At 44.6% G+C, this 14,622-nt stretch overlaps 2 protein-coding genes across 3 annotated transcripts in view; both read left to right on the top strand.

Annotated features, from left to right (window-relative positions):
• The window catches only part of ift56 (intraflagellar transport 56), a 43,672-nt gene extending 39,467 nt beyond the window's left edge, over window positions 1–4,205 (top strand). The window contains exons 17-18 of the mRNA XM_084318742.1: window positions 1,781–1,914; window positions 2,610–4,205. Coding sequence (XP_084174868.1) covers window positions 1,781–1,914; window positions 2,610–2,724 — 249 coding nt within the window. The 3' untranslated portion in view covers window positions 2,725–4,205. The remainder of the gene's footprint in view (window positions 1–1,780; window positions 1,915–2,609) is intronic.
• Window positions 4,206–4,878: 673 nt separating this feature from the next.
• ubn2a (ubinuclein 2a) overlaps window positions 4,879–14,622 on the top strand; it is a 38,316-nt gene continuing 28,572 nt past the window's right edge. Inside the window, exons 1-8 of one of the 2 annotated variants that reach the window (XM_084317891.1) lie at window positions 4,879–5,384; window positions 6,307–6,423; window positions 6,617–6,718; window positions 7,701–7,814; window positions 8,255–8,358; window positions 10,073–10,634; window positions 12,343–12,413; window positions 13,046–13,175. In XM_084317891.1, coding sequence (XP_084174017.1) covers window positions 5,103–5,384; window positions 6,307–6,423; window positions 6,617–6,718; window positions 7,701–7,814; window positions 8,255–8,358; window positions 10,073–10,634; window positions 12,343–12,413; window positions 13,046–13,175 — 1,482 coding nt within the window. In that variant the 5' untranslated portion in view covers window positions 4,879–5,102. Of the gene's footprint in view, window positions 5,385–6,306; window positions 6,424–6,616; window positions 6,719–7,700; window positions 7,815–8,251; window positions 8,359–10,072; window positions 10,635–12,342; window positions 12,414–13,045; window positions 13,176–14,622 lie in introns of both variants that reach the window. The other variant, XM_084317890.1, reaches the window with a different exon arrangement.

Below are 14,622 nucleotides of genomic sequence, written 5' to 3'. Positions count from 1 at the left end.
CGTATACAGGGCCTAGACTACTGCACTGATTCTGACTCCCGGATGTGGTATAGTTAATAGTGCAATATGTTAATAGACTAATTAATGTGTTATGAGTCCACTTAAAAAGGCACACTAGTTTGCTATAGACTGCTTTAACTTGACACCAAAAACAAACTATAAACCAGCATTCCAGAACGGACTGCGTTTAATTTCCCGTCATTGCAACAGGAAATCAAATTAAATCAACCGTTTCCTAGCAACACATCGAACATTCCACCGAAACCGCCAATGGCACACTAGTCGAATGCCGCTGCCTGCAGGAGCAGTTGCACTACCCCCCCCCCCCCCCCCCTCCCCCAAATCCTAACCACAGTCAGGAGAGGAGACATTTCCCCAATCGATCTGGGAGCAATTTCACCTTTCTACTGCCCAGTATTGATGATGTGCAATGAATCAAAATGTGTTTCTTTCCAATACCAATTTCAACAGGATTTTTTTAAAGTGACTACTATGGGTACTATTGTCCTGCATGAGCTCATCTTTACTCACCTGTCGAGACCTACAAGTGTTATTATAAGCCAACACAGCCTGATCACGTTTCCCTGTGCACTTCCTTTATCACGCAGCCGCTGAAACAGCTGACTAGAGAGAATGTGGAGTTGACGTCATGTGGGCGGGGAGTCAGACGGTTGCCAGGGCATTCTGAGAGGATTACCCTGGTAACTGTGTTGACGGGCAGTCTTGTTGTTTGAAAAGCCGCCACAGAAACTGTCACGACCGCCACGGTGGAAACTCCAACCCTCCTTCTTCATCCCTTCCTCTGTTTTTGACATTTTGCAGTTTTAGTTGATTTCTTTTTTTCCCCCTACTTTTTCTCCCCCTTTTTTCTGTTTTTTTATCCCATCCCCAATTTAAGTCGTTATGCCAATTCCCTTCCTGGTCGTTGCGCGCATTTCCCCCCCACTTGCCGGTCTAGGGAGGGTTGATAGATACTATCGCATGTCTCCTCCGATACATGTGGAGTCAGCCAGCCGCTTCTTTTCACCTGACAGCGAGGACTCTCACTGGGAGAGCATAACGCATGGGAGGATCACACTACTTCCCCCAGTTCCCTTCCTCGCTGAGCAGGCGCCCCGACCGACCTGTAGGAGTCGCTGTTTACAACGACCAGGATACACACCCCACCGGCTTCCCACCCGCTAACACTGCCAATTGTGTTAGTATGGACGACCGACCAAGCCGGAGGTATCGCTGACAGCTGGATTCGATACCAGTGTCTCTGCGGTGGTAGGCAGGCGCTACCCAGCCGCCCCAGTTTTAGCCGATTTATCAATACAAATCGATTCAAGTGTTCCTTCCAAGACTCTCCGCCCACTTAGAGGGCTGGTTTCACAGACGTGCAGATTGAGACGGAGATGTCCACTGAGAAACCAGGCTAGTCTAGGACAACGTTCAATTAAGCCACGTCTGAGAAACGAGTCCACTGTGTGAGAAACATATAATAACTTACTCAGTCGATGAATCTGGTTAATAAAATGTATTAAAGTATCAATTACAAAGTCAGAGAATATGGCTTGGATGGCCCCCGTCCCAGTGATTGGCTTCATCACCAAGAAGGAAGAGGACGACCCCTAGTGAGGAGCCGTCCTTTATACCCAGGAGAGGGAGTGGGGGCACACCTTAAAGGGGAGGTTTAACAACAAGGAGGGGACAAAGACATGTCCTTATGAGAAGACCAGTCTTTATCGCCCACAACTGTATCCAAGCACTCACCATCATGTTCTGTTTTTTTATTTAGATGGGTCAGTTCTACTATGCGGCCAAAGCGTTTGATGCTCTTGAGAAGCTGGACCCGGGCTCTAACTACTGGGAGGGAAAGAGAGGGGCCTGCGTGGGGATCTTCCAGCTCATCCTGGCAGGCAGAGAGTCCAAGTACGTCCGTCCTCCTCGTTCAGTCACAATTTGGATTTTGTTTTTCTCTTCAAATGACTAATTATTTTCTTCAGTCCGAAAACATCGAAGGACTATATTTGTGTTAAAATGTTTACATACATATAAAATATGTGATATATACTGTATATTTATGAAATGTTATATATATATATATATATATATATATATCCATATCTGTCTGCATATAATCCTCCTATAGACCTACTTATACACCTGCACATAACTCTGTATGATGGCATGTACAATAATGCTGTATATATATATTTATTCTTACTGTGTATATATATATATATCCACCTGTATGTACATACCTGCACATAATCCTTTTACATATCTGTAGATACTATATCTATACATATCTCTTACCTACTCTACTAGTTATACTGCTGGCCAATATGACTACCTGTATCACTGTACATATTAATATTACAACTCTGTACATACATCTGATTAGCACTACACCCAGTAGTACAAATGTATATATTTGATACCTAGTTTAATCACCTGTACATTGTACATTACTATTGCCCTTTACTGTTACATTTGCACTCTGGTTGGATGCCAAACATATTTTTGTTGTACTGTACTTGTGCTGTATAATGACAATACATTTGAATCTAATCTAATCTAAGGTGGCCTACATAGTTCTCACCCACGGTTTAATTTCTCCCCAGAGAGACACTGAAAGAGGTGCTGCCCCTGTTGCGGAGCTCAGGAAACACCCAGGTGGAGTACATCATCAGAGCTCTAAGGAAGTGGGCCAAAGACAACAGAGTTCCTCTCTCCTGATGCTCTTTGGATTGTATGGGATTTGGCACAAAATGGCCACTGTGTGAATATGGTCAATGTTGAGATATTTGAAGCAGAAAACATCAGGATTTGTTGTTATGTATGCTAGTGGAAGTCAATGGGGGGCATAAAGCATGATTATTGCCTTGAAATATAATTTAGAATGTTTCATGCCAACCCCCCCACAACTTCCACACAATTATAGGACGAGGTTGGTGATGTCATAAAATGTACAAAAATGGCTTTTCTGCTTTCGATATCTCAAAAAGCATTGGCGTAAGTGCTTTTTGTGGTGGATTGGAAGGAGAGAGTTTAGGTTATAGCTTAATACATATCAATAGGCTATAGCTACTGTATGTTATGTATATATATATATTATACACACATAGTCTGTTAGGTTATTTAATTAATATGAATTGTTATGCGTGTTACCATGTAGCGTCTGTTTGGTATGAATCATTTGTATACCAGTTTGAGCTGTTGCTTTAGTGAAACAAAGGTAGAGCTATTGTATTTATTATCTGCATCTACATTCTTGTACCGGATCTCCTCTCTGGTAAACAAGAATACCCTGAAGACTCTGGCAGGAGCACTCATTCAAGGGTACTACGACTATGCTTGCACCTCATGGTACCAAAGCACCTCAAAGGCGCTAAAAACGAGATTACAAAACAAACTGGTCAGACTACTACTTGACCTTATCTCTAGAACCCACCTCACCCCTGCCCACTTTGACTACCTAGGATGGCACCAGAGGAAGCTCAACAAATCATGTTAAACCCAGATTCGGCTCAAACAAGGGACTTAACACGTTTCGCAATTATGCCACATCAATGTGGAACGCCCTACCAAAAGCTGTAAAGGAATGTGAATCCCTACCCACATTTAAAACCGCTCTTAAAGAGCACCTACGGAGGCTGCAATTTGAAACTGGCCACCGTAAATGTCCAAACCCCCCCCACCCCCTCCTAATAGACAGTCTCCTCCCCATGTATATATTCTCTCCCCACCGTATATATTTCTCTCCCACCCACCCCCTCATAATGTACAGTCTCCTCCCCACCGTATGTATATATTCTCTCCCACCCACCCACCCCCTCCTAATGTACAGTCCCCTCCCCATCATATGTATATACTCTGTCAGGATCTATGGGTAACAGTACTGTATATTTGCATATCGTATATGTCACAAATGTAACCTTACTATATACCTGTATGTCCCTATGCCATAAATGTCATGATGTCATGTATGTTGTGTATGTCATAAATGTCACTATGAATTGAAAATGGGGGACCCTGATGTAAACAAGACAAACGTCTTTCTCTGGTCTGCATCCGCTTAACAATTGTGTGTATTGAGCCGTACTGTATTGTACCCATTCTGCAATATGTTAAATAAAGTTTTCATTCATTCATTTCATTCATCTCTTTTCTAATGATGCGTGTACATTTTGTATGGCAGTGAAATAATGAAAGGATATTTGTATACACTGCAAATTATTAAATGAGTATTAAATGATATTTTCTCTTTTTTAATCTCATTTTATTGTGGTGAATTATGCAAGTTTTTTTTAAAGTTTTTATTTATTGTTAACATAAGCATTTTGCTCATAATGCTTTTATGAAATGACATGCACACATAAAGTCACACCAACAGGTGGCCATTTCAGTGTAATTGTGTATCAGTTGGATCAGGGTGGAAAACCGAGAAAGCCAATCGACGGGCTTGTTTGCTTCCGTTTTGGATCTGATGTGTGTGTGTAGGCCATTGTAGAAAAATGCACAATTCAGCATTTTCCTTAGCTCTAGGTATGAATAGAGGATAATAATGTCCTCAAATAAAAACCTGCCCAGTTTTTCTACAACTGAGCAAATTGCTGATGTGTGTTCAGAGATATGCTGGAGACTTTACTTTCGCTACTTGTCCTTCAGACGGACATCTCTTTATAAAGGTCATAATAAGAATAGTACCATCTTATGATTGTCTTATTATCGCCTGTGGTGATAGGGGCGGGTTTAGGCATGGGGGCGGGCGGCGATTGGACACGCTGACCCCCCCTCGGTGACGCTGCTTCCGCTCTGGCAGTACGCGCAGGCCCAGTGACCTCTCTGCTATTTTATTTACTCCCGAAATCCAAGATGGCCCCCGTGAATGTCTCGGTCCCATAGCGAATTGAGGATGCAAGAAGCTACTGGAAAAACAACTTTCCCCCGACCGTCACATCCCCGGAGATCCACTAGTTCGCACGGTGCGCCGGAGCCCCTCGCATCTCTGTAGGCGCTGAGCACCGAGCACCCTTCAAGTCACACGTTTGGGAGTTAGTTTCCACAAGTAGAGAGAGAGAGAGAGGGGGCTTCAGGGCAGGCAGCTCGTCCAAATGGCCGAACCGAGAAAAGTACAATTTGTCACCCTGTCGGCCTTCGCTGCCGGACCGGCCACGGAGTCTAGGAAACGCCGGCTGGAGGAGGAGGATGAGGAGGCCGACGTGAAGTTTGACGGAGACGGGGAGGAGGTCGACGCGGCGGCTGCGGGGCCAGGAGGTGCCGGCGGCGGGGACGAGGCGGAGAAGATCACGGTGCGACTGGATCTGTCTCTGGCGGAACCCAGCGACCACTCGTCCGCCGAGTTTAATTACGGCGAACTCATCCAAAACCTCCAGGTAGGATCATCATCCCATACTAGGCCAGGGGGGGGGGGGCGTGGGGTTGGAGTTATTGATTTGATTGCAATAGGAAGAAGTGTGTGGGACTTGTCATTGCTGACTAATAAACGGGAAGTCCACCTCGTCCTTCTTCCATGATCTACTAACCGTCGTGGTGGGAAATAATGACCATTCATGGTGTCTCTCCACACAAAAGGCATCAGTTTAGCTCTTCATCCAGCCGTCACTATTATACTCTTATCTGCTCGGCCAAGTGTTGCAACTTCAGCGGCACTCTAACGAATATAATAACGTTTGCTAGTTTTGGAGCTCCTTTTGCACATGACACGATAATAATGCTTATCTTTTCCCTGCTGCTGCCTGTGCCCTACTCACTTCTTTGACTTGCCCGGCAACAGCCTAGTCACACAACAGCCATTACAGCACTTGATGCCACATGCAGTGTGGCCCTCCTCTGTCTGTGGCTGTCTGTCTGTGGCCCTCTGTCTTTCTGTGGCCCTCTGTCTGTGGCCCTCTGTCTGTGGGTGATGGACTGGGGAGCTGCTGATGGAAATACCAGGATGGATCAGCATGGAGGATTTTAGGCAAATGTCAGGCTGCTGTGAGATCAAGACAAGACTGGTTCAACTTCTTTTTACTCTTGCACAATTGGAAATAATACATGGATGTAATGGCATTTTCGGCATGTTGATAATGAGTAGGCGTAAAGTTTATAAATGGCCATGTTTGTATTCCTATAAAGAAGTTAATTTCGGTGTTGACAATTGCACATCAACATCATGCCCCATATCTTAGTTTTGCAACATCTTTGTTGCATTTACAAAATGTTTTAGTTTCTTTGCAGTTGGAGAGCCATGATGTGTTCCAAAATTATTTGTATTATTATTATATATATATATATTTTTTACATGTCTTCTAGGCAAAGAACAAACCGCCATGTCTAACTCCAGCCCTGGACCCTAACGACCCCTTCAACGATGACGAAAGAGAGAGACAAAAGATGGAGACCCTGGCGAAAAAATTTGAAAACAAATATGTAAGTTTTTATTTTTATGGACACACAATTGCGGATAATAATACCCAGATGGAGATGTAATGACAGCTATTGTGTGTTTTAGCAAGACTTAATTTTTTATTTTTTTTTATCATTACTATTAGACTCTGTTTCCTATGTAGTTGCTTCTCTCTGCAGTGCTACATGAATGTGTGTGTTTGAACCCCTGTTCCAGGCTAACGCTGGCAAGAAAAAGAGGAAGGACAGAATGCAGGACCTCATTGACATCGGCTTTGGTTATGACGACACCGACCCGTTCATCGACAACTCTGAAGCTGTGAGTATCTCCCCATTCTTCTCCTTTTATGTACCTCTATTCATCAGGCTGAGACCGTCCTTTGTTTCAGGGGTGTGTTGTTTTGTTTAAGGTTTCGGTTGTTTTGGACACGCATATAAATCCCCTTTCATTCCTAATGAAGATGAATATTCTCCAGCTCGTTCCCTTTTTATAATTCAGTTTTTCTTGTCTTGTCCCGATCACAGTTCTGATGTTGGTTTTGTTATTTCCTCGCTCTGTTTTTTTAACACGGTATAGTCTTATACACTTGCACAGCTTGCCACAGGGAGAGCTGTACAACCGGTTTCTGTTGCTCTGTATTCCCAGAATAATGGCGTCTGCTAGAATGTAATGGCTGCAATTATGTCCTTATTATATGGATTCTTTGCCATTTTCTGTCAGATGCGTGTGTGGGTAGGTGTTTGTGATACACACTCGATGTGCGCAAAATGATAGTCTGTCTGACCCTAATGGTTTAAAATGTGTCTTTGTTTTCATACGTTCAGGGATGTGATTTTCTAAGTGCGTCCCACAGGGACATGGTGGTGGTATTTTTGTCTTCTTTTTGAGACCCATAACTCCCCATTAATTTACACTGTGGATGATTCCTCTTCACCGGCTTTCTTTGTTTATTATTATCTGCTTTTTTTGCCCTCCTGACCACATCCCTGTGTGTTCTTACATGCTAGGATGGGATTGTAGCAGTTAAAAAAAATAAAAAAATGTATTCATACAATCCTGTTCCCCTGTCATTTACTCTTATCTATGTATGTTTTTTTTATGTTGTCCTGATCACATCTCTGTGTTATGTTGTTCAGTTCTGATCACATTTCTGTTATTTATGTTGTTCTGATCACCATGTTTTTTTTTTATGTTCTGATCACATCTGTGTTTTTATGTTCTGATCACATCTCTGTGTTTTCTTTATGTTGTTCTGATCACATGTCATGTTTTTTGTGTCTTCCATTGTGTTTTGCTGCAGTATGATGAGCTGGTGCCTGCCTCTCTGAACACTAAGTTGGGTGGATTCTACATCAACACCGGAACACTGCAGTTCAGAGCTGCCTCTGACTCCGAGGGAGATGAGGGGGCCAAGGTCAGACTGCCCGCATTCTTCCGTGTGTGTGTGTATGGTCAATGTAACAACAAACAGTCCATCTTTCATATGAATGTAACATTGATGGAATGTTGATTCTCTCTCTCACACACACACACACACACACACACACACACACACACACACACACACACACACACCCTTGTGTTTTTCTACTTGTGAGGACATTCTGAAGACTTTCATTCATTCCCAAACCCGCATAACTGATCCCTAACCCTGTCTCTACCCTTTTACTAATGACGTCTCAGTATTTTTACTGTCTTTGTTCTTGTGAGGACAAGACAGGATGGTACAACATAGTAAAGAATCTCTCTCTTTCACTCTCTTGCACATACAAACATGCACGGTGTGACATACGCAACTAGTTGTTGTTTGCTCTTTGGAGTCAATAAAGAGTGTATGTGTTGTTGTTTCAGAAGCTGAACGATGGAGTGGAGCAAGTGATGAAGAGGAGGAAGAAGAAAGAAGGGAATATTAGTCTGGAGGAGAAGAAACCCAGGAAGAACAAAGCACCCAAGCTAGGGTGAGAAGGATGTAGACTAGAGAATGATCTTTTTATTATAGTTTGTATAACGGGTGTTTTTCTCTCAAACATTGCTGCAAATGGTGTTTTGATTTGTATTCGTAATTTTGTATAGAGATTAGATGCTTAAGTTGACACACCTTGCTGCCACTCAGTGTCGACACACATCTATAATCTGCTGCATTTGTTCACAGATTTATCTTGAGAAAGATTGAATGTGTGGCCTGCTTTAGCCCTCTGCTTCTTCTTCACGTGGCCCATCATCCATCCCCCATGGTGTTGTGATGCTGCTCACCGCCACTTGCTATTGGGCCGTCTTTTTCTTCTTTCTGTCCACTTTCTTTGTCTCTGTTAAATGTAAATGCCTCGTCCTTTTCATCTTATGAGACATGTGTGCATATGTGTACGTCCTCATGGACGCTGTTCACATTTAACCCTTTCAGTGCCACGCACGACATATCTTTTATCAGCCCCCCCCGTTGGGTGCCCACGACGACAAATATAGTTTTATTAGTTTATTAGCGATCTGAATTCATATTTCATCAACCGAGTCTCCCGTTGCTACACCAGCCCCTACAGGAGCTCAGATTGGAAAAAAGCGCCCCCTATCGTCTATCCCTGTGTAACTGCAGGTCAGTCGCTTAGACTGACCTGGGATCTGTAGATCTCTGGGGGGGGAGCCAACTCGCTCCTTGTGCTGGCGAGCAGTACGCTCAAGAGGGATCTGCTCGCGGGATGGGAATCAGCCTGGAATATATATTCACAGCAGCCAATAATCAATCAATAAGCGTGATCGATATTTGGAATGGTGATCAGGAATTGGAATAATCTTTTTGGAGAACATCTGATCTGAGGTAAGGAATCTATTTTACCAGTCTTGGGATAATCAGAGTTGTATTCGCTGAGATCTCAGCGTTTGCCCTATGTGTGATGTGTCTGTTTGTGCGCGATCGCTGATGAGGAAATAAGAGAATAGATTTTTCAGCTTGCGTCTATAGCGTGCATACGTACACATATACTATCGATAATCTAGCGTTTATTTGAAAACGATTCATAAATAGGCCGAAAAATGACAACGTTTTTGTGTATTCTAGAATATTCCAGTAAATGTCTTATCTTTATATTTTCCTTGAAAACAAGGGTTTTTCAAAATGCAATAAAACGAAAATGAACCGATAAAAAAACAATCCGCTTCGACAATGTTGACTGCAAACAAGTCATTGATAAGCGACGGGCAGATTAGACACACAGCCATAATTTAAAACATAGATTAGGCGTTTTTAACGCTAACATTGAAGTGGATGGTGGCATTCAACGGGGTAAATCGAGGTTAATCAAGGGCTCTGAAAGTGTTAACAAGGCAAATGGTGGACAGGTGAATTATCATCTTTTGACATGTATATCTCAGGGCAGTGTACCAGTATTTTGACATGTATATCTCAGGGCACTGTACCAGTATTTTGACATGTATATCTCAGGGCAGTGTACCAGTATTTTGACATGTATAGCTCAGGGCAGTGTACCAGTATTTTGACATGTATAGCTCAGGGCAGTGTACCAGTATTTTGACATGTATAGCTCAGGGCAGTGTACCAGTATTTCATAACTGCTATGGACATGAGGGAAGCCATCTCCTTCATCCCTCCTCAGATGCCCCCCCCGTCTCTAGTAATTGACCACGTCTCAGTTTGTTCTCATCTCTCTCATCCTACAGAGTGTCTCCCCTCAACCTCCACCGGCCCGAGAAGAAGAAGAGGAAGAAGCTGATGAAGGACTCTCTGTGCCTGGCGGCCATGCTCCGCCGTTTCACCCGGGAGAAGGAGGACATGAGGAAGAGGAGCCCCATCATGGTGCACCCTGGCATGGCTGGAGGCTCAGCCAACAGGCCCCACGTCGCCGCCACCACCACCAACCACCTTCTGGCCTCCAACTCCTCCCTCCTTCACGGCGCTGTGGCGGCCAACAGCGACGTCTCGCTGGCCGACCTCACCGCCGATCCTGCCATGATGTCACTGCTGGGCTCGGCCAATGAGAAGGAGTTGCAGGATCTCCTGGGTGACCTGGACTTCAGCCTGTTGGAGTCCACGGCACCGCAGCAGGTCATGGTGACGGCCCGCGAGAACGGCCTTCTGGGAGTCGGAGTCCCGGCGGCGCTTAAAGCGGCAGGCGTCAGCCAGGGGAGGGGACTGGGCGCATTGAGTGGCCTGTATTCGCCGCCCACGCTGCCCAACGGACTGCCCGCCCCGCTCATCAAACGCATCGAGGACCTGCGGGCGGTGAGTAGGTGGAGGGAGCTCCACTGAGGAGGACTGTGGGCGGTGGTTGTTGTTAACTGTACCGAGCTCTCGTAGGCCTTTTTGAATGCACCACTGTAGTTGAAGTGATATTTCACTTTGGTATGAAGCATTTCTAGTTTTCAGCACTCGTGTCTACATGAGCAGCGGTCGGCCGTTCCCATAATTAGTAGTCGTAGTCAGGCTTTTCTGTCCTTTTTGCAGCCTGATCTGATCTGAACTGATCATTCAAAACCAACTCGTCGCCGGGTGAACATGCGCTCCAGGTTACCTCTTAAGGGCCCGGCTGCATTGATGCGTTGTGTCTGTCTTTAACCCTTTCACTACAGAAGGTTAACCCTTTCACTACAACACTACAGAAGGTTAACCCTTTCACTACCACACTGCAGAAGGTTAACCCTTTCACTACCACACTGCAGAAGGTTAACCCTTTCACTACAACACTACAGAAGGTTAACCCTTTCACTACCACACTGCAGAAGGTTAACCCTTTCACTACCACACTACAGAAGGTTAACCCTTTCACTACCACACTACAGAAGGTTAACCTTTCACTACCACACTACAGAAGGTTAACCTTTCACTACCACACTACAGAAGGTTAACCCTTTCACTACCACACTGCAGAAGGTTAACCCTTTCACTACCACACTGCAGAAGGTTAACCCTTTCACTACAACACTACAGAAGGTTAACCCTTTCACTACCACACTGCAGAAGGTTAACCCTTTCACTACCACACTACAGAAGGTTAACCCTTTCACTACCACACTACAGAAGGTTAACCTTTCACTACCACACTACAGAAGGTTAACCCTTTCACTACCACACTACAGAAGGTTAACCTTTCACTACCACACTACGGAAGGTTAACCTTTCACTACCACACTACAGAAGGTTAACCCTTTCATTACCACACTACGGAAGGTTAACTTTTCACTACCACACTACAGTAGTGAAAGGGTTAACCTTCTGTAGTGTGGTAGTGAAAGTGTTAACCCTTTGTTGTGTGGCAGTGAAAGGGTTAAATAATCTTTCAACACGGGGTATCTGTTTTGATGGACAGGGCTGATGATGTGTCCGTCTCACAGGTTTGTGTGAGAGGGTGGAACTTTTTACATAACATCACCGTCTATCCGTGAAGCTCGTCGTTTCTGCAAATGCACCGCTACGTTCTAGTTTTAAGGTTTAAAGATAAACCAACGGACCGTAATACTTTCCGTCGAACATTTCTTATCGGTGACTGATCGGTGTAGCGGAGTGTGGCGGCTAATAACGTCTCAGTATGTCGGGGTGTTGAAAGATGCAGGTGTTTTTAAGTTACTGAGGTGAAATGTTGCTCTGACGTTAGAGGCCCCGACAAGAGGCATCAAAAGCTAAATATAATTCCTGGTCCACTACCTTGACTGATTCAGCAGGAGATGAGAGCATGACTTCTTTTAACATGGTGGTAAAAATGGAAAGCAGAGGAGGAGGAGGAGGAGGAGAAGGAACAATACGATATGAAGCAGAAGAAAAGGTGTTCTGTGGGGAGAGGGTTCAGCGTCAGATGTGCTATCTGTGTGTGTGTGAGCAGTGGTTTTACAGTAATTGCAAGACATTAGGAAGCCCTTGTGTGTGTGTGTGTGTGTGTGTATACGTGCTGTATGGAACAGTGCAGTTATGCTGACTCCACCTTTCCTCTTCACAGGCATCACGTCAGTTTGATCAGGAGGGTAGAAAGAAGTTCTTCACTCTGGACATGAATAACATCCTGCTGGAGTGAGTCACCATCCACCTCTCTCTCTCTGTCTGTATACGTTAATGTCTCTCTTTCTCTCTCTCTCTCCGTCTGTACGTTGATGTCTCTCTCTCCCTCCCTCTCTCTCCATCCACCTGTCCACGTTAATCTCCTCTCTCTCTCTCTCTCTCTCTCTCTCTCTCTCTCTCTCTCTCTCTCTCTATATATATATAATCTGTGTGTCTCTCTCTCTGCCTACATTAATGTCTGTCTCTATATATATATATTTGTCTTGTCTATCTGTGTGTCTCGCTCTCGTCTCCACTTGGATGTCATGTGTATGATTTTTTTAAGCTAGTATATATTTACCATTTCTCTTTCTCTCTCTCTCTCTCTCTCTCCTACCCCTGCATCAAACTCTTGGCCTCCATCCCTCACCCTCTGTCCCTCTCTATCCCTCCATCTTTATTATCCCCCTCCTTCTGCCACTCCCCCTCCTGCACTCCCTCCTCCCCCACCACACTCCTTTCCATCACTCTTTACCATTCCTCCTCTTCCATCCCTCACTCACTATCCTTCTTTTAATCCCTCTTCATCACCCCCATCTGTGTCCTCATCATCACTACCGTCTGTGTTCTCATCATCGATATCCATTTCTCCCTCCCTCCCTCAGTATCGAGCTGCAGGTGCAGGAGCAGCCTATGGAGGCGCGTTCTGAGATCTACTCCCACATGGAGGCCTTTGTTCCGTGCAATAAGGAGGCTCTCCTCAAGCGCCTCAAGAAGCTCAGCCTTAACATCCAGGTACAGTGGGCACTTCGCCAGGGAATCGAACCCATGCACCGCATGAATCAGGACTTTTATATTCTAGTCTGTGTTTGGGGGGATATACATTATGTGACTCTACGGATGAGGAGTCCAGATGCTGAGTCTACAGGGTTTCGGGTTAAATGGGACTGCATTCTAGAAAGAAAGTGATGGGGGGAAAAAAAGGTTACTGTTCATTGGTCCAGTCAGTAGGCCTGTAAGTGAAAGTATATCTAAATGTTTTCCTACGATCATCAGGGAGGTTTTCAGCAGTTTTTTTTTTACTATTTCAGTACTTGATCTGATTACTGCTCTCTCTTGTAGTTTCTTTAATAGTTGTCATACAGAAGTACAGAATACTTTTATACTAAATGATTCTTACTGTTACGCTCCAGAGACTGTGCTAGACAAGATAAGTATGAAATAAAATAAAGTAGCATGTAAAAAGAAGTAAAAATAGAGGTCACAGTGTACTGTTCAGTATAGACATATGTACAATGTTCAATGCAGAATAGAAGTAACTGAGTTACCATACAATATACTATGTAATGTACTAATATACAATACTATATACTTATAGTGCAAAGCAGAAATGGGATGAGGTACAATTTAGGTACAATTTACAGTAAGGTGTACGAGTTGTAGTGCAAATCCTTTACCAATAAATATAAAGTGTGTTTAGGTGATCTAAAGTGTGGAGAGTGGGTGCTGCAGTTTGTTGTTTGTTTAAAGTGAGTGTGTGGATGTGTGTGCTGTGTGCATTATATGGTTGTTGCATAGTGTTTATTGTTCGTTGAGCAGCCTGATGGCCTGGGGATAGAAGCTTCTTCTGAGTCTTTCTGTGCTCGCCTTGAGACTCCGGTATTGCTTGCCTGACCGCAGCAGTTCAAAGAGGCAGTTGTTCGGGTGGCTGGAGTCCTTGATGATTCTCTTAGCCTTGCCCCTGCACCGCTTGTTGTAAATGTTCTGGAGGGTGGGAAGCCCCCCTCCAATTGTGCGTTCCGCTGAAAGTGTCACTCTTTGTAGTCTGCTTCGGTCTTGTGCAGTGCTATTCCCAAACCAGGAGGTGATGTTGCCAGTCAGGATGCTCTCTATTGTACATGAGTAGAAGTTCTTAAGGATCTTCTGACTGACTTGGAACTTCCTTAGGCGCCTGAGGAAGTAGAGGCGTTGTCGTGCCTTCTTCACAACACTGTCAATGTGTGTGGTCCATGTCAAGTCCTCGGATATGTGGGCTCTGAGGTACTTAAAACTGTTCACTCTCTCAACCGGTGCCCCGTCGATGCTGAGGGGGCTCTAGTCCCTGACCCCCGACCTCCTAAAGTCCACAATCATCTCCTTTTTGTTTTGCTGACGTTCAGGGAGAGTCTGTTCTCCTGGCACCATCCCGCCAGGACCTTGACCTCTTCCAGGTAGGCCCTCTCGTCGTTTGCAGAGATCAGGC

Source organism: Notolepis coatsorum, assembly GCF_963971535.1.
Source record: "Notolepis coatsorum genome assembly, chromosome: 7".
Lineage (NCBI taxonomy): Eukaryota > Metazoa > Chordata > Actinopteri > Aulopiformes > Paralepididae > Notolepis > Notolepis coatsorum.
Note: the sequence above shows the minus strand (reverse complement) of the source record. Positions and strands in the feature narration are given on the sequence as shown.